Consider the following 23205-nt stretch of genomic DNA (forward strand, 5'->3'; position numbering starts at 1 on the left):
CCCTCGCTCCCGCCCGCAGTCTACATTCCCTCGCTCCCGCCCGCAGTCTACATTCCCTAGCACCTGTCCCAGTCTACATTCCCAGGCTCCCGCCCCCGGTCTACATTCCCTCGCTCCTGTCCCAGTCTACATTCCCTCGCTCCCGCCCCCAGTCTACATTCCCTAGCTCCTGTCCCAGTCTACATTCCCTAGCTCCCACCCCCAGTCTACATTCCCAGGCTCCCGCCCCCAGTCTACATTCCCTAGCTCCTGTCCCAGTCTACATTCCCTAGCTCCCGCCCCCAGTCTACATTCCCTCGCTCCCGCCCCCAGTCTACATTCCCTAGCTCCTGTCCCAGTCTACATTCCCTAGCTCCCGCCCCCAGTCTACATTCCCTAGCTCAACGCCCCCAGTCTACATTCCCTAGCTCCTGTCCCAGTCTACATTCCCTAGCTCCCACCCCCAGTCTACATTCCCTAGCTCCCACCCCCAGTCTACATTCCATAGCTCCTGTCCCAGTCTACATTCCCTCGCTCCCGCCCCCAGTCTACATTCCCTAGCTCCTGTCCCAGTCTACATTCCCTAGCTCCCGCCCCCAGTCTACATTCCCTAGCTCCCGCCCCCAGTCTACATTCCCTAGCTCCTGTCCCAGTCTACATTCCCTAGCTCCTGTCCCAGTCTACATTCCCTAGCTCCCACCCCCAGTCTACATTCCCTAGCTCCTGTCCCAGTCTACATTCCCTAGCTCCCGCCCCCAGTCTACATTCCCTAGCTCCTGTCCCAGTCTACATTCCCTAGCTCCCACCCCCAGTCTACATTCCCTAGCTCCCGCCCCCAGTCTACATTCCCTAGCTCCCGCCCCCAGTCTACATTCCCTAGCTCCCACCCCCAGTCTACATTCCCTAGCTCCTGTCCCAGTCTACATTCTCTAGCTCCTGTCCCAGTCTACATTCCCTAGCTCCCGCCCCCAGTCTACATTCCCTCGCTCCTGTCCCAGTCTACATTCCCTAGCTCCCGCCCCCAGTCTACATTCCCTCGCTCCCACCCCCAGTCTACATTCCCTAGCTCCCACCCCCAGTCTACATTCCCTAGCTCCCGCCCCCAGTCTACATTCCCTAGCTCCTGTCCCAGTCTACATTCCCTCGCTCCCACCCCCAGTCTACATTCCCTAGCTCCTGTCCCAGTCTACATTCCCTAGCTCCCACCCCCAGTCTACATTCCCTCGCTCCTGTCCCAGTCTACATTCCCTAGCTCCCACCCCCAGTCTACATTCCCTAGCTCCCTACCCCAGTCTACATTCCCTAGCTCCTGTCCCAGTCTACATTCCCTAGCTCCCACCCCCAGTCTACATTCCCTAGCTCCCACCCCCAGTCTACATTCCCTAGCTCCCTACCCCAGTCTACATTCCCTAGCTCCCGCCCCCAGTCTACATTCCCTAGCTCCTGTCCCAGTCTACATTCCCTCGCTCCCACCCCCAGTCTACATTCCCTAGCTCCTGTCCCAGTCTACATTCCCTAGCTCCCACCCCCAGTCTACATTCCCTAGCTCCCACCCCCAGTCTACATTCCCTCGCTCCTGTCCCAGTCTACATTCCCTAGCTCCCACCCCCAGTCTACATTCGCTCGCTCCCACCCCCAGTCTACATTCCGTAGCTCCCGCCCCCAGTCTACATTCCCTTGCTCCTGTCCCAGTCTACATTCCCTAGCTCCCACCCCCAGTCTACATTCCCTAGCTCCCGTCCCCAGTCTACATTCCCTAGCTCCCGTCCCCAGTCTACATTCCCTAGCTCCCGTCCCCAGTCTACATTCCCTAGCTCCCGCACCCAGTCTACATTCCCTAGCTCCCGTCCCCAGTCTACATTCCCTAGCTCCCACCCCCAGTCTACATTCCCTAGCTCCCGTCCCCAGTCTACATTCCCTAGCTCCCACCCCCCGTCTACATTCCGTAGCTCCCACCCCCAGTCTACATTCCGTAGCTCCCACCCCCAGTCTACATTCCCTAGCTCCTGTCCCAGTCTACATTCCCTAGCTCCCACCCCCAGTCTACATTCCCTAGCTCCCACCCCCAGTCTACATTCCGTAGCTCCCACCCCCAGTCTACATTCCCTAGCTCCTGTCCCAGTCTACATTCCCTCGCTCCTGTCCCAGTCTACATTCCCTAGCTCCCGCCCCCAGTCTACATTCCCTAGCTCCCACCCCCAGTCTACATTCCCTAGCTCCTGTCCCAGTCTACATTCCCTAGCTCCCGCCCCCAGTCTACATTCCCTAGCTCCTGTCCCAGTCTACATTCCCTAGCTCCCGCCCCCAGTCTACATTCCCTAGCTCCCGCCCCCAGTCTACATTCCCTAGCTCCTGTCCCAGTCTACATTCCCTAGCTCCCACCCCCAGTCTACATTCCCTAGCTCCTGTCCCAGTCTACATTCCCTAGCTCCCACCCCCAGTCTACATTCGCTCACTCCCACCCCCAGTCTACATTCCGTAGCTCCCGCCCCCAGTCTACATTCCCTTGCTCCTGTCCCAGTCTACATTCCCTAGCTCCCGTCCCCAGTCTACATTCCCTAGCTCCCGTCCCCAGTCTACATTCCCTAGCTCCCGCCCCCAGTCTACATTCCCTAGCTCCCGCACCCAGTCTACATTCCCTAGCTCCCGCACCCAGTCTACATTCCCTAGCTCCCGTCCCCAGTCTACATTCCCTAGCTCCCACCCCCAGTCTACATTCCCTAGCTCCCGTCCCCAGTCTACATTCCCTAGCTCCCACCCCCAGTCTACATTCCGTAGCTCCCACCCCCAGTCTACATTCCGTAGCTCCCACCCCCAGTCTACATTCCCTAGCTCCTGTCCCAGTCTACATTCCCTAGCTCCCACCCCAGTCTACATTCCCTAGCTCCCACCCCCAGTCTACATTCCGTAGCTCCCACCCCCAGTCTACATTCCCTAGCTCCTGTCCCAGTCTACATTCCCTAGCTCCCGCCCCCAGTCTACATTCCCTAGCTCCCGCCCCCAGTCTACATTCCCTAGCTCCCACCCCCAGTCTACATTCCCTAGCTCCCACCCCCAGTCTACATTCCCTAGCTCCCGTCCCCAGTCTACATTCCCTAGCTCCCGCCCCCAGTCTACATTCCCTAGCTCCCGCCCCCAGTCTACATTCCCTAGCTCCTGTCCCAGTCTACATTCCCTAGCTCCCACCCCCAGTCTACATTCCCTAGCTCCTGTCCCAGTCTACATTCCCTAGCTCCTGTCCCAGTCTACATTCCCTAGCTCCTGTCCCAGTCTACATTCCCTAGCTCCCACCCCCAGTCTACATTCCCTAGCTCTTGTCCCAGTCTACATACCCTAGCTCCCGCCCCCAGTCTACATTCCCTAGCTCCCGCCCCCAGTCTACATTCCCTAGCTCCCACCCCCAGTCTACATTCCCTAGCTCCCACCCCCAGTCTACATTCCCTAGCTCCCGCCCCCAGTCTACATTCCCTAGCTCCCACCCCCAGTCTACATTCCCTAGCTCCCACCCCCAGTCTACATTCCCTAGCTCCCGCCCCCAGTCTACATTCCCTAGCTCCTGTCCCAGTCTACATTCCCTAGCTCCCGCCCCCAGTCTACATTCCCTAGCTCCTGTCCCAGTCTACATTCCCTAGCTCCTGTCCCAGTCTACATTCCCTAGCTCCCGCCCCCAGTCTACATTCCCTAGCTCCTGTCCCAGTCTACATTCCCTAGCTCCTGTCCCAGTCTACATTCCCTAGCTCCTGTCCCAGTCTACATTCCCTCGCTCCTGTCCCAGTCTACATTCCCTAGCTCCTGTCCCAGTCTACATTCCCTAGCTCCCACCCCCAGTCTACATTCCCTAGCTCCTGTCCCAGTCTACATTCCCTAGCTCCCACCCCCAGTCTACATTCCCTAGCTCCCACCCCCAGTCTACATTCCCTAGCTCCCACCCCCAGTCTACATTCCCTAGCTCCCGCCCCCAGTCTGCATTCCCTAGCTCCCACCCCCAGTCTACATTCCCTAGCTCCTGTCCCAGTCTACATTCCCTAGCTCCCACCCCCAGTCTGCATTCCCTAGCTCCCACCCCCAGTCTGCATTCCCTAGCTCCCACCCCCAGTCTACATTCCCTAGCTCCTGTCCCAGTCTACATTCCCTAGCTCCTGTCCCAGTCTACATTCCGTAGCTCCTGTCCCAGTCTACATTCCCTAGCTCCCGCCCCCAGTCTACATTCCCTAGCTCCCACCCCCAGTCTGCATTCCCTAGCTCCCACCCCCAGTCTGCATTCCCTAGCTCCCACCCCCAGTCTACATTCCCTAGCTCCTGTCCCAGTCTACATTCCCTAGCTCCTGTCCCAGTCTACATTCCCTAGCTCCTGTCCCAGTCTACATTCCCTAGCTCCTGTCCCAGTCTACATTCCCTAGCTCCTGTCCCAGTCTACATTCCCTAGCTCCCAACCCCAGTCTACATTCCCTAGCTCCCGCCCCCAGTCTACATTCCCTAGCTCCCGCCCCCAGTCTACATTCCCTAGCTCCCGCCCCCAGTCTACATTCCCTAGCTCCTGTCCCAGTCTACATTCCCTAGCTCCCACCCCCAGTCTACATTCCCTAGCTCCTGTCCCAGTCTACATTCCCTAGCTCCCACCCCCAGTCTACATTCCCTCGCTCCCACCCCCAGTCTACATTCCCTCGCTCCTGTCCCAGTCTACATTCCCTAGCTCCCACCCCCAGTCTACATTCCCTAGCTCCTGTCCCAGTCTACATTCCCTAGCTCCCACCCCCAGTCTACATTCCCTCGCTCCTGTCCCAGTCTACATTCCCTAGCTCCCACCCCCAGTCTACATTCCCTAGCTCCCACCCCCAGTCTACATTCCCTAGCTCCCGTCCCAGTCTACATTCCCTAGCTCCCGCCCCCAGTCTCCATTCCCTAGCTCCCGCCCCCAGTCTACATTCCCTCGCTCCTGTCCCAGTCTACATTCCCTAGCTCCCGCCCCCAGTCTACATTCCCTAGCTCCCACCCCCAGTCTACATTCCCTAGCTCCCACCCCCAGTCTACATTCGCTTGCTCCCGCCCCCAGTCTACATTCCGTAGCTTCCGCCCCCAGTCTACATTCCCTAGCTCCTGTCCCAGTCTACATTCCCTAGCTCCCGCCCCCAGTCTACATTCCCTAGCTCCCGCCCCCAGTCTACATTCCCTCGCTCCTGCCCCCAGTCTACATTCCCTCGCTCCTGTCCCAGTCTACATTCCCTAGCTCCTGTCCCAGTCTACATTCCCTAGCTCCCGCCCCCAGTCTACATTCCCTAGCTCCCGCCCCCAGTCTACATTCCCTCGCTCCTGTCCCAGTCTACATTCCCTAGATCCTGTCCCAGTCTACATTCCCTAGCTCCTGTCCCAGTCTACATTCCCTGGCTCCTGTCCCAGTCTACATTCCCTCGCTCCCGCCCCCAGTCTACATTCCCTAGCTCCCGCCCCCAGTCTACATTCCCTAGCTCCTGTCCCAGTCTACATTCCCTAGCTCCCACCCCCAGTCTACATTCCCTAGCTCCCGCCCCCAGTCTGCATTCCCTAGCTCCCACCCCCAGTCTACATTCCCTAGCTCCCACCCCCAGTCTACATTCCCTAGCTCTTGTCTAATACTGTCGTGGCTAGCCTTCCCCCAGTTTAGTACTTCCACTCTGGGATTACTATCCTTTTCTACTAGTATATTGAAACTTATAGAATTATGATCACTGTTCCCAAAATGGTTGCCCACTGAGATACCAATCACCTGTCTGGACTTGTTCCCCAGAACCAGGTCTAAGAAAGCTCCTTCCTGGGTTGGACTATCTACATATTGCCTCAGGAAGCACTCTTGGACACACTGAACAAACTCTGCCCCGTCCAAGCCCCAGCACTAAAGGAATCGCAGTCTATGTCGGGGAAGTTAAAATTGCCCATCACAACAACGCTGTTATTTTCACATCTTCCCATAACCTGCTGACATATCAGTTACTCCACTTCACGCTGGCTATTGCGAGGTCTGTAATATAAACCTAGCAGTGTGATTGCATTGCTCCTGTTCCTGAGTCCTACCCATATGGCCGCACTGTATGATCCCACTGAGGTGTTGAAGTGGGTGCCTGGAACTCGCTGCCGGGGGAGGTTGTGGAAGCGGATACGGTAGTGACTTTTAACGGATGTCTTGACAAGTACATGAATAGGATGGGAATGGAGGGATATGGTCCCTGGAAGTGTAGGGGGTTTTAGTTCAGTCGGGCAGCAGGCTTTGAGGGCTGGAGGGCCTGTTCCTGTGCTGTAATTTTTTTTGTTCTTTGTGTCCTCCCTCTGTAAAGCTGTGACATTCTCCCTAATCAGTAAAGCAACACCTCCACCTCTTTTGTCACCCTCTCTATTTCGCCTGAAGCATCTAAATTCTGGAAAGCTAAGCTACCAGTCCTGCCCTCCTTTTATCCAAGTCTGTAATTGCCACAACAATATAGTTCCATGTAGTAATCCAGGCTTTAAGTTCATCCGCCTTACCCGTCATATTCCTTGTGTTAAAGCAAACACAGCTATTTACCATTTATATAGATGATCTGGAGGAGGGAACCGAGTGTAGGGTGTCGAAATTTGCTGATGACACCAAGATTGGGGGAAAGGCAAATTGTGCGGAGGGTGTGGAGAGTCTGCAGAAGGATCTAGATAGGCTGGGCGAATGGGCCAGGAAATGGCAAATGGAATTTAATGTTGGCAAGTGTGAGGTGGTCCACTTTGGTAGGAAGAATGGTAGGAAGGACTATTACTTACGTGGCGAAAAACTGCAGCAGGCGACGGTGCAGAGGGACCTCGGGGTCCTTGTGCATGAGTCGCAAAAACCCAGCCTGCAAGTGCAGCAGGTGGTCAGGAAGGCGAGTGGGATGCTGGCCTTCATAGCGAGGGGGATTGAATATAAAAGTAGGGAGGTCTTGCTGCAGCTGTATAGGGCATTGGTGAGGCCGCAGCTGGAGTACTGTGTGCAGTTTTGGGCGCCGCACCTGAGCAAGGATATTTTGGCCCTGGAGGGAGTGCAGAGGAGGTTTACTAGGCTGATACCAGAGTTGAGGGGGTTGAACTATGAGGAGAGGCTGAATAAACTAGGCTTGTACTCGTTAGAGTTTAGAAGAATGAGGGGAGATCTCATTGAGACGTATAAGATGATGAATGGGATGGATAGGATAGAGGTGGAAAGACTCTTCCCGCTCAAAAAAGACAGTAGGACTAGGGGGCACAGCCTCAAGATAAAGGGGGGGCGGTTCAGAACGGAGTTGAGGAGGAACTTCTTCACTCAAAGGGTGGTGAATCTCTGGAATTCTCTGCCCGTTGAAGTGGTGGAGGCTGCCTCGCTAAATATTTTTAAGAAGCGGGTTGATGGGTTTTTGATAAGAGAGGGGATTAAGGGTTATGGGGAGAGGGCGGGAAAGTGGAACTGAGCCACGACAGATCAGCCATGATCTTATTGAATGGCGGGGCAGGCTCGAAGGGCCAGATGGCCTACTCCTGCTCCTATTTCTTATGTTCTTATGTTCTTATCTCAGACTATCTGTCCTGTCAGGTTTTGTACACTCTCCTTGTGTTTTATTTCTCTTAGCCTTACTGGGCCTATTCGCTGAGTTCTTCACAGTCTCTGTACTCTGTACTGTGACCCTTTCTGATTTCTGTCTTTGCTTTCTCTGCTGTCCACTTTTCCCCTTACTGCCTTTAGTTTCTGTCCCCACTTTACTTCCCTCAGACTTCCTATATCGGTTCCTATCCTCCTGTACTTATACCAGCCTGAATATACCAGTCTACACTGTGCTGTGTAGTTTCCTGAGTGGGCCATTCTTTCATAAAATGTGTTCGTGAATATGAGACTCTCCATCAGCACCTTTGGGTGTGATATCAGATATCCCCTGTTTGTCAACAGATCTCCCACTCACCTGACGAAAGAGCAGCGCTCCGAAAGCTAGTGGTGTTTACTACCAAATAAACCTGTTGGACTTTAACCTGGTGTTGTGAGACTTCTTATTGTGTTTACCCCAGTCCAACACCGGCATCTCCACATCATGAATGCCACAACATCCAGGGCTATGGAGGAACTACTGGAAAATGGGATTAGAATAGACAGGTGCTGGATGGCCAGCACAGACGTGATGGGCTAAATGGCCTTTTTCTGTTCTGTAAAACTCTATGACTGACATATTGAGCCTGGAAGTGGATAAAGTAACCTCTCGGTGGAAAGTGCAGGATATTTCACCAATAACGTTTTTTTTATTTCAGGTATTGCGAGGTAAAGCAGATGGATTGGATGCTGTCCCAGCGGTCATGGTAGGAGAGCTCCCTTGCCCTTTGCGTTTGAGATCCCTGTCCGTTGGCCGGGCTATCCCTGCCAGGGACACTGACGGAGAGAGAGATGTCCAGCTCCGTCCGAGGCGTGTCGACTTCTCCAACGTGGTGCTAACAGCAACATTCGAACTGGAGTCAGAGGGACTGAACAGGGATGTGGAGGAGGAAAGCGAGGGGACAAAGAAGTGGAGGGAAGGAGAAAGGGAAGGTACAAAGAAACAGAGCGAGGGAGAGATGGAGCAGAGTGAGTCCAGCAGTGAGGAGAGTGAGAAGAGTTCAGAATGCAGTCAGGAAGCTGCTCCCTCTACACTCCTGGCTGACGAACAGAGGGAGGAACGTGGTCGAGCTTCAGGGGCAGACGGTGAACAGGAGCTGGAGGAAGGCTCCAAAACACTGGTGCTGTTCTCACCAGGAGACATCCACAAATCACCCACAGCAGAGCTGGCTCCTGATGCAGATTTGGGGACATTGGCTGCTGTGACACCTCAGAGTGAGAGACCTCAGGCTCTGGGTAGCCAGCTGGACGTCTCTGAGCCAGGAACCCTCTCCTCCATCATCAAGTCAGAAGCCAAGCCTCCCTGCCCTGTTGTTGCCACGGTGACCTCCTGCCCCTTCACCAAGGTTGAACGAACCTTCCTGCACATTGCAGAGAAGACACATCTCAATGTCATGTCTTCCACAGGGCAGCTCCTGCCTCAGGATCATTATGAGTTCTTCCAGCCTCACGAGCCTGGGATCTGCTCCACGTCACTGGGACAGGCTGACACTGCTCCATCTCTGCCCCAACCCAAGACTCAAACTGGAGGGGCTAGAGTCCAGAACGGTGTGGCAATTGAAGAGGATTCACTGGAGAGGACAGTGAAGGCAGAACCTGTAGGCCTTGTGAGAACCAGCCACTTTCCTGAGCAAGTGCCCAGCCAGGGAAGGGAGGGGGAAAGCAGCCAATCAGTGACTGCAAATGTCCATCCCAGGGTGGCAGCCAGCTCCCAGTGGAAGAGTCGAATTCCGGTGTTAATGTCAGAGGAGGATACAGGATCGGAACATTCAGCAGGACTCTCCTTCAAGGACAGACTCGTCCACAGGAGGAAGTCGAGGCATTTGGATTTAGCTCGTTTCCTTATGGACAAGAAGCAGAGTCGGATGATCCACCTGTCCTCACTGACCTCTTCCTCTGCATCCTCAGGAGAAGAGGGCCGACCAGGATCAGGGAGTTCACCAGCTACAGCCTCTGAAGAGGATACCAATTCCGATAGTTCCCTCAACAAAGCTGGAAAGGAAAGCCAGGCCCATTCACCCTCCAACAGGCAGCAGCGGGCACCGAGCAACAGGAGCAAGATCCCACGCCCTATTACCCCGGTGAAGGCATCATCAATGCACAGTTCACCAAACTCCAACTCACTCAAACCTCCAGCTGCTCAAAGGTAAGCAGTTAAATCCAGCAGCAGTATTGTGGCAACCCCATGGCCAGCAGGAGGCCAATTTAACCCTTCTGTTCGACCATAAGTTACATCTGGCAGATCTGCATCTTAACTACCACCTACCCACCTGGGATCCTTAACCCTCAAACTCCGAATCCAACACTAATCTATCTTCTTGGCCTCAGCCCCCCAGAGACACCAGGGGAAGGGCCCAGTCCCCCAGGGGAAGGGCCCAGCCCCCCAGAGACACCAGGGGAAGGGCCCAGTCCCCCAGGGGAAGGGCCCAGTCCCCCAGGGACACCAGGGGAAGGGCCCAGTCCCCCAGGGACACCAGGGGAAGGGCCCAGTCCCCCAGGGACACCAGGGGAAGGGCCCAGTCCCCCAGGGACACCAGGGGAAGGGCCCAGTCCCCCAGGACAAAGAACAAAGAAAATTCCAGCACAGAAACAGGCCCTTCGGCCCCTCCAAGCCTGCGCTGACCATGCTGCCCGACTGAACTAAAACCCCTACCCTTCCGGGGTCCGTATCCCTCTATTCCCATCCTATTCATGGATTTGTCAAGATGCCCCTTAAAACTCACTACCGTATCCGCTTCCACTCCCTCCCCCGGCAGCGAGTCCCAGGCACCCACCACCCTCTGTGTAAAAAATCTGCCTCGTACATCTCCTTTAAACCTTGTACCTCACACCTTAAACCTGTGCCCCTGAGTAATTGACTCTTCCACCCTGGGAAAAAGCTTCTGACTATCCACTCTGTCCATGGCCCTCATAATCTTGTAGACTTCTATCAGGTCTCCCCTCAACCTCTGTCGTTCCAGTGAGAACAAACCAAGTTTCTCCAACCTCTCCTCAGAGCTAATGCCCTCCATATCAGGCAACATCCTGGTAAATCTTTTCTGTACCCTCTCCAAAGCCTCCACATCCTTCTGGTAGTGTGGTGACCAGAATTGAACACTATATTCCAAGTGCGGCCTATCTAAGGTTCTATAAAGCTGCAACATGACTTGGCAATTTTTAAACTCAGTGCCCCGGCCGATGAAGGCAAGCATGCCGTATGCCTTCTCGACTACCTTCTCCACCTGCATTGCCACTTTCAGTGATCTGTGTATCTGTACACCCAGATCCCTCTGCCTATCAATACTCTTAAGGGTTCTGTCATTTACTGTATATTTCCTATCTGTATTAGACCTTCCAGAATGCATTTCCTCACATTTGTCCGGATTAAATCCATCTTCCATCTCTCTGCCCAAGTCTCCATCTGATCTATATCCTGCTGTATCCTCTGATGGTCCTCATCACTAAATGCATGGGACAAGGGTGTTGTTGGCGGCCAGCATTTATTGCCCATCCCTAGTTACCCTTGAGAAGGTGGTGGTGAGCTGCCTTCTTGAATCACTGCAGTCCACGTGCTCTGGGTTGACCCACAATGCCGTTAGGGAGGGAATTCCAGGATTTTGACCCAGTGACTGCGATGGAATGGCGATATATTTCCAAGTCAGGATGGTAAGTGACTTGGAGGGGAACTTACAGGTGTGATGTTCCCATTTACCTGCTGCCCTTGTCCTTCTAGATGGAAATGGTTGTGGGTTTGGAAGGTGCTGTCTAAGGATCTTTGGTGAATTACTGCAGTGAATCTTGTAGATGGTACACACTGCTGCTACTGAGCATCAGTCGTAGAAGGCGTGAATGTTTGTAGATGTGGTACCAATCAAGCAGGGCTGCTTTGTCCTGGATGTTGTCAAGCTTCTTGAGTGTTGTTGGAGCTGCTCCTGTTCAGGCAAGTGGGGAGTATTCCATCACACTCCTGACTTGAGCCTTGTAGATGGTGGACAGGTTTTGGGTAGTCAGGAGGTGAGTTACTCACTGCAGTATTCCTAGCCTTTGACCTGCTCTTGTAGCCACTGTGTTTATCTGGTGAGTCCAGTTTCTGGTCAATGGTAACAGCAAGGATGTTGACAGTGGGGGATTCAGTGATGGTAACACCACTGAATGTCAAGGAGTGGTGGTTAGAGTGTCTCTTATTGGTGATGGTCATTACCTGGCATTTGTGTGGTGTGAATGTTACTTGTCACTTGTCAGCCCAAACCTGGATATTGTCCAGATCTTGCTGCATTTGAACATGGACTGCTTCAGTATCTGAGGAGTCGCGAACGGTGCTGAACATTTTTATATAGCTACAACATGATTTCCCAACTCCTGTAGTCAGTGTCTCGGCTGAAGAAGATAAGCATGTCATATACCTTCTTAATCACCTTGGCTGCCTGTGTTGCCATTTTTAGGGAACTGTGGATCTGTACGCCCAGATCCCTCTGTATGTTAATGCTCCTCAGGGTTCTGCCATTTACAATATAATTGCGAACTAAATTTGATCCTCCAAAATGCATCACCTCACATTTGAATGGATTAAACTCCATCTGCAAACTCTCTGCCCAAGTCTCCAGTCTGTCTCTATCCTGTTGTATCCTCTGACAATCCCCAGCACCAATCTCAGTGTCATCCACAAACTTACTAATCAGACCACCCACATTTTCCTCTGGATCATTTATATAAACCACAAACAGCAGAGGTTCCAGCACTGATCCCACTAGCTGCAGATCTCCAGTCTGAAAACCACCCCTCCACTGCTATCCTGTGTCCTCTATGACCATTACAGCAGGATATAGATAGGCTGGAAAATTGGGCAGAGAAATGGCAGATGGAATTTAATCCAGATAAATGCGAGGTGATGCATTTCGGTAGATCTAATGCAGGGGGGAGCTATACAATAAATGACAGAACCATCAGGAGTATAGACACACAGAGGGATCTGGGGGTGCAAGTCCACAGATCCTTAAAGGTGGCAGCACAGGTGGAGAGGGTGGTGAAGAAGGTGTATGGCATGCTTGCCTTTATAGGATGGGGCACAGAGTATAAAAGTCGGAGTCTGATTTTAGTTATATAGAACGTTGGTTAGGCCACATTTGGAATACTGCGTCCAGTTCTGGTCGCTACACTACCAGAAGGACGTGGAGGCTTTAGAGAGAGAGTGCAGAGAAGGTTTACCAGGATGTTGCCTGGTATGGAGGGTCTTAGCTATGAGGAGAGATTGGGTAAACTGGGGTGGTTCTCCCTGGAAAGACGGAGAATGTGGGGAGGCCTAATAGAGGTGTATAAAATTATGAGGGGTATAGATAGGGTGAACAGTGGGAAGCTTTTTCCCAGGTCGGAGGTGACGAACACGAGGGGTCACAGGTTCAAGGTGAGGGGAGCGAGGTTCAACACAGATATGCAGGGGACATTTGTTACACAGAGGGTGGTGGGGGCCTGGAATGCACTGGCAAGCAAGGTGGTCCAGGCAGACAGACAAAGCTCATTTAAGACTTATCCAGATAGCCACATGAACAGACTGGGAATGGAGGGATACAGACGGATGGTCTAGTTAGTAACACATGATCGGTGCAGGCTTGGAGGGCCGAAGGACCTGTTCCTGTGCTGTATTGTTCTTTGTTCAAGTCAATTTTGTATCCATCTAGCTAGCCCACCCCGAATCCCTTGTGATTTTAGGTTTTGTACCAGTCTGCCATGTAGGGCCTTGTCAAACGCCTTACTAAAGTCCATATAAACTACATCCACAGCCCTCCTCTCATCAATTATCTTTGTCACCTCTTCAAAAAAACTCTATCAAGTTGGTCAGATATGACCTTCCCCATACAAAACCTTGCTGCCTGTCATAAGAACATAAGAAATAGGAGCAGGAGTAGGCCATCTAGCCCTTCGAGCCTGCCCCGCCATTCAATAAGATCATGGCTGATCTGTCGTGTCTCAGTTCCACTTTCCCGCTTTATCCCCATAACCCTTAATCCCCTTGTCTATCGGAAACCTATCTACCAGTGACTTAAATATATTTAGCAAGGTAGCCTCCACCACTTCAACGGGCAGAGAATTCCAGAGATTCACCACCCTTTGACTGAAGAAGTTCCTCCTCAACTCCGTTCTAAACCACCACCCCCCCCTTATCTTGAGGCTGTGCCCTCTAGTCCTGCTGTCCTTTCTGAGCGGGAAGAATCTCTCTTCCTCTACCCTATCCATCCCTTTCATTATCTTATACGTCTCTATAAGATCCCCCCTCATCCTTCTAAACTCCAACGAGTACAGACCCAGTCTATTTAGTCTCTCTTCGTAGTCCAACTCCCTCATCTCCGGTATCAGCCTAGTGAACCTCCTCTGCACTCCCTCCAAGGCCAAAATATCCTTGCGCAAGTGCGGCGACCAAAACTGCACACAGTACTCCAGCTGCGGCCTCACCAGTGCCCTGTACAGTTGCAGCAAGACCTCCTGCTTTTATATTCTATCCCCCTCGCTATAAAGGCCGCATCCCATTCGCCTTCTTGATTACCTGCTGCACCTGCAGACTGGGTTTTTGCGACTCGTGCACAAGGACCCCCAGGTCCCTCTGCACCGTAGCATGCTGCAGCTTTTCACCCTTTAAATAATAATCCCTCCTACTATTATTTCTACCAAAGTGGATAACCTCACACTTGCTAACATTGTACTCCATCTGCCAGGTCCTCACCCACTCGCTTAGCCTATCCAGATCCCTCTGCAGACTTTCCACACCCTCCGCACAATTTGCTTTTCCACTCATCTTCGTGTCATCAGCAAATTTCGTCACCCTACACTCAGCCCCCTCCTCCAGATCATCTATATAAATGGTAAATAGCTGAGGCCCCAGCACTGATCCCTGCGGCACTCCACTAGTCACCAATCTCCAATCAGAATAGCACCCATTGATACCAACTCTCTGCCTCCTATTACACAACCAATCCTCTATCCACGCTAACACCTTACCCCCAACTCCATGCACCCTAACCTTCTGTAGCAACCTTTTGTGAGGCACCTTATCAAACGTCTTTTGAAAATCGAGAAACACCACATCCACCGGTTCCCCTCTGTCTACCGCACTAGTCACATCCTCATAGAAATCCAATAAATTTGTCAAACACGACTTCCCCTTAACGAATCCATGCTGCGTCTGCTCTATCAAACCATTCTTTCCTACAATGTCATTAACTAGTCCATTTTCCTCCAAATATGTTTCTATCCTGTCCCTCAGTATCTTCTCCAAAAGCTTTCCCACCACTGACATCAGGTTCACCGGCCTATAATTTCGTGGGTTATTCCTACTTCCTTTGTAAACAAGGGAACAACATTGACTATTCTCCAATCCCCGGGAACCTCGCCTGTGGCCAAAGAGGATGAGAAGATATCTGTTAAGACCCCAGCCATTTCTCCCCTTGCCTCCCACAGTAACCTAGGATTGATCCCCATCCAGTCCCGGGGACATGCACTGGTGGGTACTGGTCTGTCACCGTATCTCCATATCCTGTCACTCTCTGTATCCTGTCGCTCTGATTCTCTCTCTGTATCCTGTCGCTCTGATTCTCTCTCTGTGTCCTGTCGCTCTGATTCTCTCTCTGTATCCTGTCGCTCTGATTCTCTCTCTGTATCCTGTCGCTCTGATTCTCTCTCTGTATCCTGTCGCTCTGATTCTCTCTCTGTATCCTGTCGCTCTGATTCTCTCTCTGTATCCTGTCACTCTGATTCTCTCTCTGTGTCCTGTCACTCTGATTCTCTCTCTGTGTCCTGTCGCTCTGATTCTCTCTCTGTATCCTGTCGCTCTGATTCTCTGTCTGTATCCTGTCGCTCTGATTCTCTGTCTGTATCCTGTCGCTCTGATTCTCTCTCTGTATCCTGTCGCTCTGATTCTCTCTCTGTATCCTGTCGCTCTGATTCTCTCTCTGTATCCTGTCGCTCTGATTCTCTCTCTGTATCCTGTCGCTCTGATTCTCTCTCTGTATCCTGTCACTCTGATTCTCTCTCTGTATCCTGTCACTCTGATTCTCTCTCTGTGTCCTGTCACTCTGATTCTCTCTCTGTGTCCTGTCGCTCTGATTCTCTGTCTGTATCCTGTCGCTCTGATTCTCTCTCTCTATCCTGTCGCTCTGATTCTCTCTCTGTATCCTGTCACTCTGATTCTCTCTGTGTCCTGTCACTCTGATTCTCTCTCTGTGTCCTGTCGCTCTGATTCTCTCTCTGTATCCTGTCGCTCTGATTCTCTCTCTGTATCCTGTCGCTCTGATTCTCTCTCTCTATCCTGTCGCTCTGATTCTCTCTCTGTGTCCTGTCACTCTGATTCTCTCTCTGTGTCCTGTCGCTCTGATTCTCTCTCTGTATCCTGTCGCTCTGATTCTCTGTCTGTATCCTGTCGCTCTGATTCTCTCTCTGTATCCTGTCGCTCTGATTCTCTCTCTCTATCCTGTCGCTCTGATTCTCTCTCTGTATCCTGTCGCTCTGATTCTCTCTCTGTGTCCTGTCGCTCTGATTCTCTCTCTCTATCCTGTCGCTCTGATTCTCTCTCTGTGTCCTGTCACTCTGATTCTCTCTCTGTGTCCTGTCGCTCTGATTCTCTCTCTGTGTCCTGTCGCTCTGATTCTCTCTCTGTGTCCTGTCGCTCTGATTCTCTCTCTGTATCCTGTCGCTCTGATTCTCTCTCTGTATCCTGTCGCTCTGATTCTCTCTCTGTGTCCTGTCACTCTGATTCTCTCTCTGTATCCTGTTGCTCTGATTCTCTCTGTATCAGCTGTTTTTGTTTGGTTTCTATTCCATTTCCTTTCTGAGTGTTGTTTTCTTTTTCAGATTTTTCCCACCTGGTGAGAGTGATTCCTGGATGAAGCACCCCCTTCACCCTGCAGTCAGGCTGGCCTCGTGTCGCGGATCTCTGCGTGCTCACAGCCCCTGTGCTGATCCGAGAAATCCCGTCTCTCAGGCGAGAAGCCTGAGTGCATCCCCTCGAATTCGGCCTGTGTCGAGGACTGAGAGCCCATCTCCGTGCCGACGCCGCAGGTTGAACAATGTGTACCCCGGGAGTGGGCAGAGGGTGCAGCCTAGCCCAGCGGCACATTCCACCATTCACAGCAGCTCCAGAGCTGGGGCACCCACCACAGCTACCAAAGGAAGACAATTCAGCCCTTCAATGCTGCCAGCAGCAAGATAATGCAGTGAGTGTGCCCAGAAACACACACTGAAGCCTGGATTCACTAATTCAGCCCTGGTGCAACAAGATGCAGGCTCATGTCAGTCTGGGAGGGACACCATGCTACTAGCTACTCATTAACACATCAATATCTAACACACCACTGGAACACACTGCAAATCAGCCATAAAACTCACCAAAAACCTATCATATCTTTTTAAAAACTTCCTAAACATCAGTGAAGGATAACAGCGGAAAGGTGAGTAGGGTGGGGGAGAGTAGTCATTCAGAGAGAGTGTCCAGGCGGTGTGAGGGAGGGCTCGTTCAGAGAGAGTGTGTGTGAGTGCATGTCTGTGAGAGTGTGTGTCGGTCTGACTTTGTGTGATATGTGAAGTTATCCACTTCGGGAGCAATAACAGGAAGACAGATTATTACTTGATTGGGTGTAAATTGAGAGAGGCGGATACTCAGCGAGACCTTGGAGTCCTCACACATCAGTCGCTGAAAGTAAGCGCGCAGTCTGTGGGAAGGTAAAGGGACGTCTGGTAAGTGGGAGGCTTTCAAAAGTGTGTTAACCCAGGGTTCAGGATAAACACATTCCTCATAGAGTGAAGGGCAAGGCTGGTAGAAGTTGGGAGCTCTGGATGACTCGGGATATTGAGGCCCAGGACAAGAAGAAGAAAGAGGCACATGATATGCATAGGCAGCTGGGATCAAGTGAATCCCTTGAAGAGTATAGGGGGTGTAGGAATAGAGTTAAGAGAGAAATCAGGAGGGTAAAAAGGGGACATGAGATTGTTTTGGCAGATAAGGGAAAGGAGAATCCAAAGAGCTTCTACAAAATACATAAAGGGCAAAAGAGTAACAAGGGAGAGAATCGGGCCTCTTAAAGATCAACAAGATCATCTATGTGTGGATCCACAAGAGATGGGTGAGACCCTAAATGAATATTTCTCATCAGTATTTGAGAAAAGCATGGATGTTAGGGAACTTGGGGAAATAAATAGTGATGTCTTGCGCAGTGTACATATTGCAGAGAAGGAGGTGCTGGAAATCTTAAAGTGCATCAAGGTAGATAAATCCCTGGGACCTGATGAAGTGTATCCCAGGAGACTGTGGGAGGAAATTGCAGGTCCTTTAGCCGAGGTATTTGAATCATTGATAGTCACGGGTGAGGTGCCTGAAGATTGGAGGGTGGCAAATGTTGTGCCTTTGTTTAAAAAGGGCTGCAGGGAAAAGCCTGGGAACTACAGGCCAGTGAGCCTCACATCTGTGGTGGGTAAATGCAAGGACTGATTAGGGACATTCAGCATGGCTTTGTGAGTGGAAAATCATGTCTCACAAATTTAATTGAGTTTTTTGAAGGGGTCACCAGGAAGGTAGATGAGGGCAGTGCAGTTCATGTTGTCTACATGGACTTTAGCAAGGCCTTTGACAAGGTACCGCATGGTAGGTTGTTGCATAAGGTTAAATCTCACGGGATCCAGGGTGAGGTTTCTAAATGGACAGAAAATTGTCTCGTTGGTAGAAGCCAGAGGGTGGTTGTAGAGAGTTGTTTTTCAAACTGGAAGCCTGTGGCCAGCGGTGTGCCTCAGGGATCAGTGCTGGGCCCACTGTTATTTGTCATTTATATTAATGATTTGGATGAGAATATAGGGGGCATGGTTAGTAAGTTTGCAGATGACACCAAGATTGGTGGCATAGTGGACAGTGAAGAAAGTTATCTCGGATTGCACCAGAATCTTGATCAACTGGGCCAGTGGGCTGACGAATGGCAGATGGAGTTTAATTTAGACAAATGTGAGGTGATGTATTTTGGTCGATTGAACCAGGGCAGGAGTTACTCAGTTAATGGTAGGGCGTTGGGGAGAGTTACAGAACAAAGAGATCTAGGGGTACAGGTTCATAGCTCCTTGAAAGTGGAGTCACAGGTGGACAGAGTGGTGAAGAAGGCATTCGGCATGCTTGGTTTCATTGGTCAGAACATTGAATACAGGAGTTGGGACATCTTGTTGAAGTTGTACAAGACATTGGTAAGGCCACACTTGGAATACCGTGTACAGTTCTGGTCACCCTATTATAGAAAGGATATTATTAAACTAGAAAGAGTGCAGAAAAGATTTACTAGGATGCTACTGGAACTAAAGGGATTGAGGGATATGGGGGGGGAAGAGAGATAAAGATATCCAGCTGTTCTCCAGGAGGACACCTCAGAGGGCTCAAACAGTGAGGCAATATGGATAGAGCTCAGGAATAGGAAGGGTGTACTCACAATGCTGGGGATTTACTGTGGGTCACCCAACTGCCAGTGGGAGATAGAGGAACAGATGTGTAGGCAGATTTTGGAAAGGTGTAAAAGTTACAGGGTTGTTGTTGTGGGAGATTTTAATTTCCCCTATATTGACTGGGAGTCACTTAGTGCTGGTGACGTGGATGGGACAGAGTTTGTAAGGAACATCCAGGAGGGCTTCCTGAAACAGTTTGTAGATAGTCCAACCAGGGAAGGGGCCCATACTGGACGTGGTATTGGGGAATGAACCCGGCCAGGTGGTCGATGTTTCAGTAGGGGAGCAGTTCAGGAACAGTGACCACAATTCAGTCAGCGTTAAGGTACTGATGGATAAAGATAAGTGTAGTCCTCAAGTTAAGGTGCTAAACTGGGGGAAGGCTAATCACAACAATATTAGACAGGAACTGAAGAATGGAGATTGGGGGCAGATGTTTGAGGGCAAATCAACATCTGGCATATGGGAGGCGTTCGTGTAAGTCGATAGGGATTCAGGACCGGCACATTCCTGTAAGGATGAAGGATAAGTATGGCAAGTTTTGGGAACCTTGGATAACATGAGATATTGTGAGCCTTGTCAGGGAGAAAAAGGAAGCATTTGTCAAAGCTAGGAGGCTGGGAACTTAGGAAGCAAGTGTGGAATACAAGGAAAGTAGAAAGAAACTTAAGTAAGGAGTAAGGAGGGCTAAAAAGGGTCATGAGAAAGCATTGGCCAGCAGGATTAAGGAAAATCCCAAGGCTTTTTATACATATATAAAGAGCAAAAAGGTAGCCAGCAAGAGGGTTGGCCCACTCAACGACAAGAGAGGGAATCTGTGTGTGGAGCCAGAGGAAATGGGCGAGGTATTAAATGAGTACTTTGTGTCAGTGTTCACCAGAGAGAAGGACTTGGAGGATGATGAGTCTGGGAAAGGATGTGTAGAGAGTTTGAGTCATGTTGAGATTAAAAAGGAGGAGGTATTGGGGTTCTTGAGAAACATTAAGATAGACAAGACCCCCGGGCCTGATGGGATATAGCCCAGAATACTGAGAAAGGCAAGGGAGGAAATTGCTGGGGCCTTGAGAGAAATCTTTGTTTCCTCACTTCCTCCCTTGCCTCTCTCAGTATTCTGGGGTATATCCCATCAGTCCCTGGGGTCTTGTCTACCTTAGGGCAAGGGGAGGTCTCAGAGGACTGGAGAAAAGCCAATGTTGTTCCTTTGTTTAAGAAGGGTAGCAAGAAAAATCCAGGGAATTACAGGCCGGTGAGCCTTACATCAGTGGTAGGGAAATTATTGGAGAGGATTCTTCAAGACAGGATTTATTCCTGCTTGGAAATAAGTGGAATATTAGCAAGACTCAACATGGTTTTGTGAAGGGGAGGTCGTGCCTCACTAACTTCATCCAGATTTTTTGAGGAAGTGACAAAGATGATTGATGAGAGTAGGGCAGTGGATGTTGTCTACATGGACTTCAGTAAGGCCTTTGACAAGGTCCCTCATGGCAGACTGGTGCAGAAGGTGAAGTTGCATGGGATCAGAGGTGAGCTGGCAAGGTGGATACAAAACTGGCTCAGTCAAAGAAGACAGAGGGTAGCAGGGGAAGGGTGTGTTTCTGAATGGAGGGCTGTGACAAGTGGTGTTCCTCAGGGATCAGTGCTGGGACCTTTGCTGTTTATAATATATAGAATCATAGAATTCCTACAGTACAGAAGGAGGCCATTCGGCCCACAGGGTCTGCACTGACCACAATCCCACCCAGGCCCCTCTCCTACAACCCAAACATTTACCCTGTTAGTCCCCTTGACACTTGGGTCAATTTATCATGGCCAATCAACTGAACCTGCACACCTTTGGAGTGTAGGAGGAAAATCAGAGCACCTGGACGAAACTCACACAGATGCAGGAGAATCTGCAAACTCTACACAGTGACCCGGGGCCAGAATTGAACCTGGGATCCTCGTGCTGTCAGGCAGCAGTGCTAACCACTCTGCCACCGTACCACTCCAAGTAAATGATTTGGAGGAAAAGTAACTGATTTGATTAATAAGTTTGCAGATAACGCAAAGGTTGGTGTATTTAGCGATGAGGACCATCAGAGGATGCAGCATATAAATATAGATTGGTGGGAGACTTGGGTGGAGAGATGGTGGATGGAGTTTAATCTGGACAAATGTGAGGTAATGCATTTTGGAAGGTCTAATACAGATAGGAAATATACAGTAAATGGCAGAACCCTTAGGAGTATTGATAGGCAAAGGGATCTAGGTGTACAGATACACAGGTTACTGAAAGTGGCAATGCAGGTGGAGAAGGTAGTCAAGAAGGCATACGGCATGCTTGCCTTCATTGGCTGGGGCACTGAGTTTAAAAATTGGCAAGTCAGGTTGCAGCTTTATAGAACTTTAGTTAGGCCGCACTTCGGATATAGTGTTCAATTCTGGTTGCCACACTACCAGAAGGATGTGGAAGCTTTGGAGAGGGTACAGAAAAGATTTACCAGGATGTTGCCTGGTATGGAGGGCATTTGCCTTCTTAATTACCTGCTGCACCTGTAAACCAACTCCTTGTGATTCCTACACAAGGACACCCAGGTCCCTCTGCACAGCAGCATGCCGCAATATTTTACCATTTAAATAATAGTGCATTTTGCTGTTATTCCTACCAAAATGGATGACCTCACATTTACCAACATTGTACTCCATCTGCCAGACCCTCACCCACTCACTTAGACTATCTATATCCCTTTGCAGACTTCCAGTGTCCTCTGCACACTTTGCTCTGCCACCCATCTCATTGTCATCTGTGAATTTTGACACACTACACTTGGTCCCCAACTCCAAATCATCTTTGTAAATTGTAAACAATGGCAATCCCAACACTGATCCCTGAGACACACCCTAGTCACTGATCGCCAACCAGAAAAACACCCATTTACCCCCACTCTTTGCTTTCTGTTAGTTACCCAATCCTCTATCCATGCTAATATATTACCCGTAATACTGTGCACCTTTATCTTATGCAGCAGTCTTTGGTGTGGCACCTTGTCAAATGCCTTCTGGAAATCCAGATACACCACATCCACAGGTTCCCCATTGTCCACTGTACATGGAATGTTCTGAAAGAATTCCACCAAATTAATCAAATATGATCTTCCCTTAATGAACCCATGCTGCATCTTACCAATGGGACAATTTATATCCAGATGTCTCGCTATTTCTTCCTTGATGATAGATTCAAGCATTTTCTCTATTACAGAAGTTAGGCTAACCGGCCTATAGTTACCTGCCTTTTGTCTCCCTCCTTTTTATAAACAGTGCCATCACATTTGCTGTTTTCCAATCTGCAGGAACCATCCCAGAATCCAGTGAATTTTGGTTAATTACCACTAGAGCATTTGCTATTTCTCCTGCCGTCTCTTTTAATACCCTGGGATACATTCCATCAGGACCAGGAGACTTGTCTACTTTTAGTCCCATTAACTTGCCCAATACTACCTCTTGTGATAATGATAGTTTCTCAGTCCTCACCTGCCATAGACCTTCCTGTCATCAATTTTTGGAATGTTATTTGTGTTTTCCACTGTGAAGACCAACACAAAATATCTGTTCAATGCCTCAGCCATTTCCTCATTTCCAGTTAATACATCCCCCTTCTCACGCTCTAATGGACCAATGTTTACCTTCGCCACTCATTGTCGTTTTATATATCTGTAGAAACTTTTGTTTTCTGCTTTTATATTCTGAGCTAGTTTACTCTCACAATCCATCTTACTTTTCTCTATAGCATTTTTTGTTGCTTTCTGTTGACCTTTAAAGATTTCCCAATCCTCTATGTTCCCACTAATCTTTGCCACTTTGTGTGCATTTTCTTTCAATTTGATATCCTCCTTTATTTCCTTAGCTTTCCACGGCTGATTATCTCTTTTTCTGCAGTCCTTCCTTATCACTGGTATAGACTTTTGCTGAGCACTGTGAAAGGTCGCTTTGAAAATCCTCCACTGTTCCTCAGTTGTCCCACCATAAAGGTTTTACTCCCAGTCTACCTTAGCCACCTCCTCCCTCATCCCTTTATGGTCACCTTTGTTTAAGCTCAAGGCACTGGTACTGGATTTTACCTTCTCACCCTCTATCTGTATTTTAAATTCAACCCATACTGTGAATGCTTCTTCCGAAAGGATCCTCAGCGCTACACCACCTCCCTTACCTTCCTGTGG

General features: G+C 50.4%; 1 protein-coding gene across 1 annotated transcript in view; it reads left to right on the forward strand.

Moving 5' to 3' along the window:
• Positions 1 to 18085, forward strand: part of LOC145337677 (tau-tubulin kinase 1-like) — a 145552-nt gene extending 127467 nt beyond the window's left edge. The window contains exons 15-16 of the mRNA XM_080182501.1: positions 8240 to 9716; positions 16388 to 18085. Of these exons, the coding sequence (XP_080038627.1) occupies positions 8240 to 9716; positions 16388 to 16745 (1835 nt within the window). The 3' untranslated portion in view covers positions 16746 to 18085. The remainder of the gene's footprint in view (positions 1 to 8239; positions 9717 to 16387) is intronic.
• Positions 18086 to 23205: the final 5120 nt, after the last annotated feature.

Source organism: Carcharhinus amblyrhynchos, unplaced genomic scaffold, assembly GCF_965287045.1.
Source record: "Carcharhinus amblyrhynchos unplaced genomic scaffold, sCarAmb.v2.hapA scaffold_58, whole genome shotgun sequence".
NCBI classification, from domain to species: domain Eukaryota; kingdom Metazoa; phylum Chordata; class Chondrichthyes; order Carcharhiniformes; family Carcharhinidae; genus Carcharhinus; species Carcharhinus amblyrhynchos.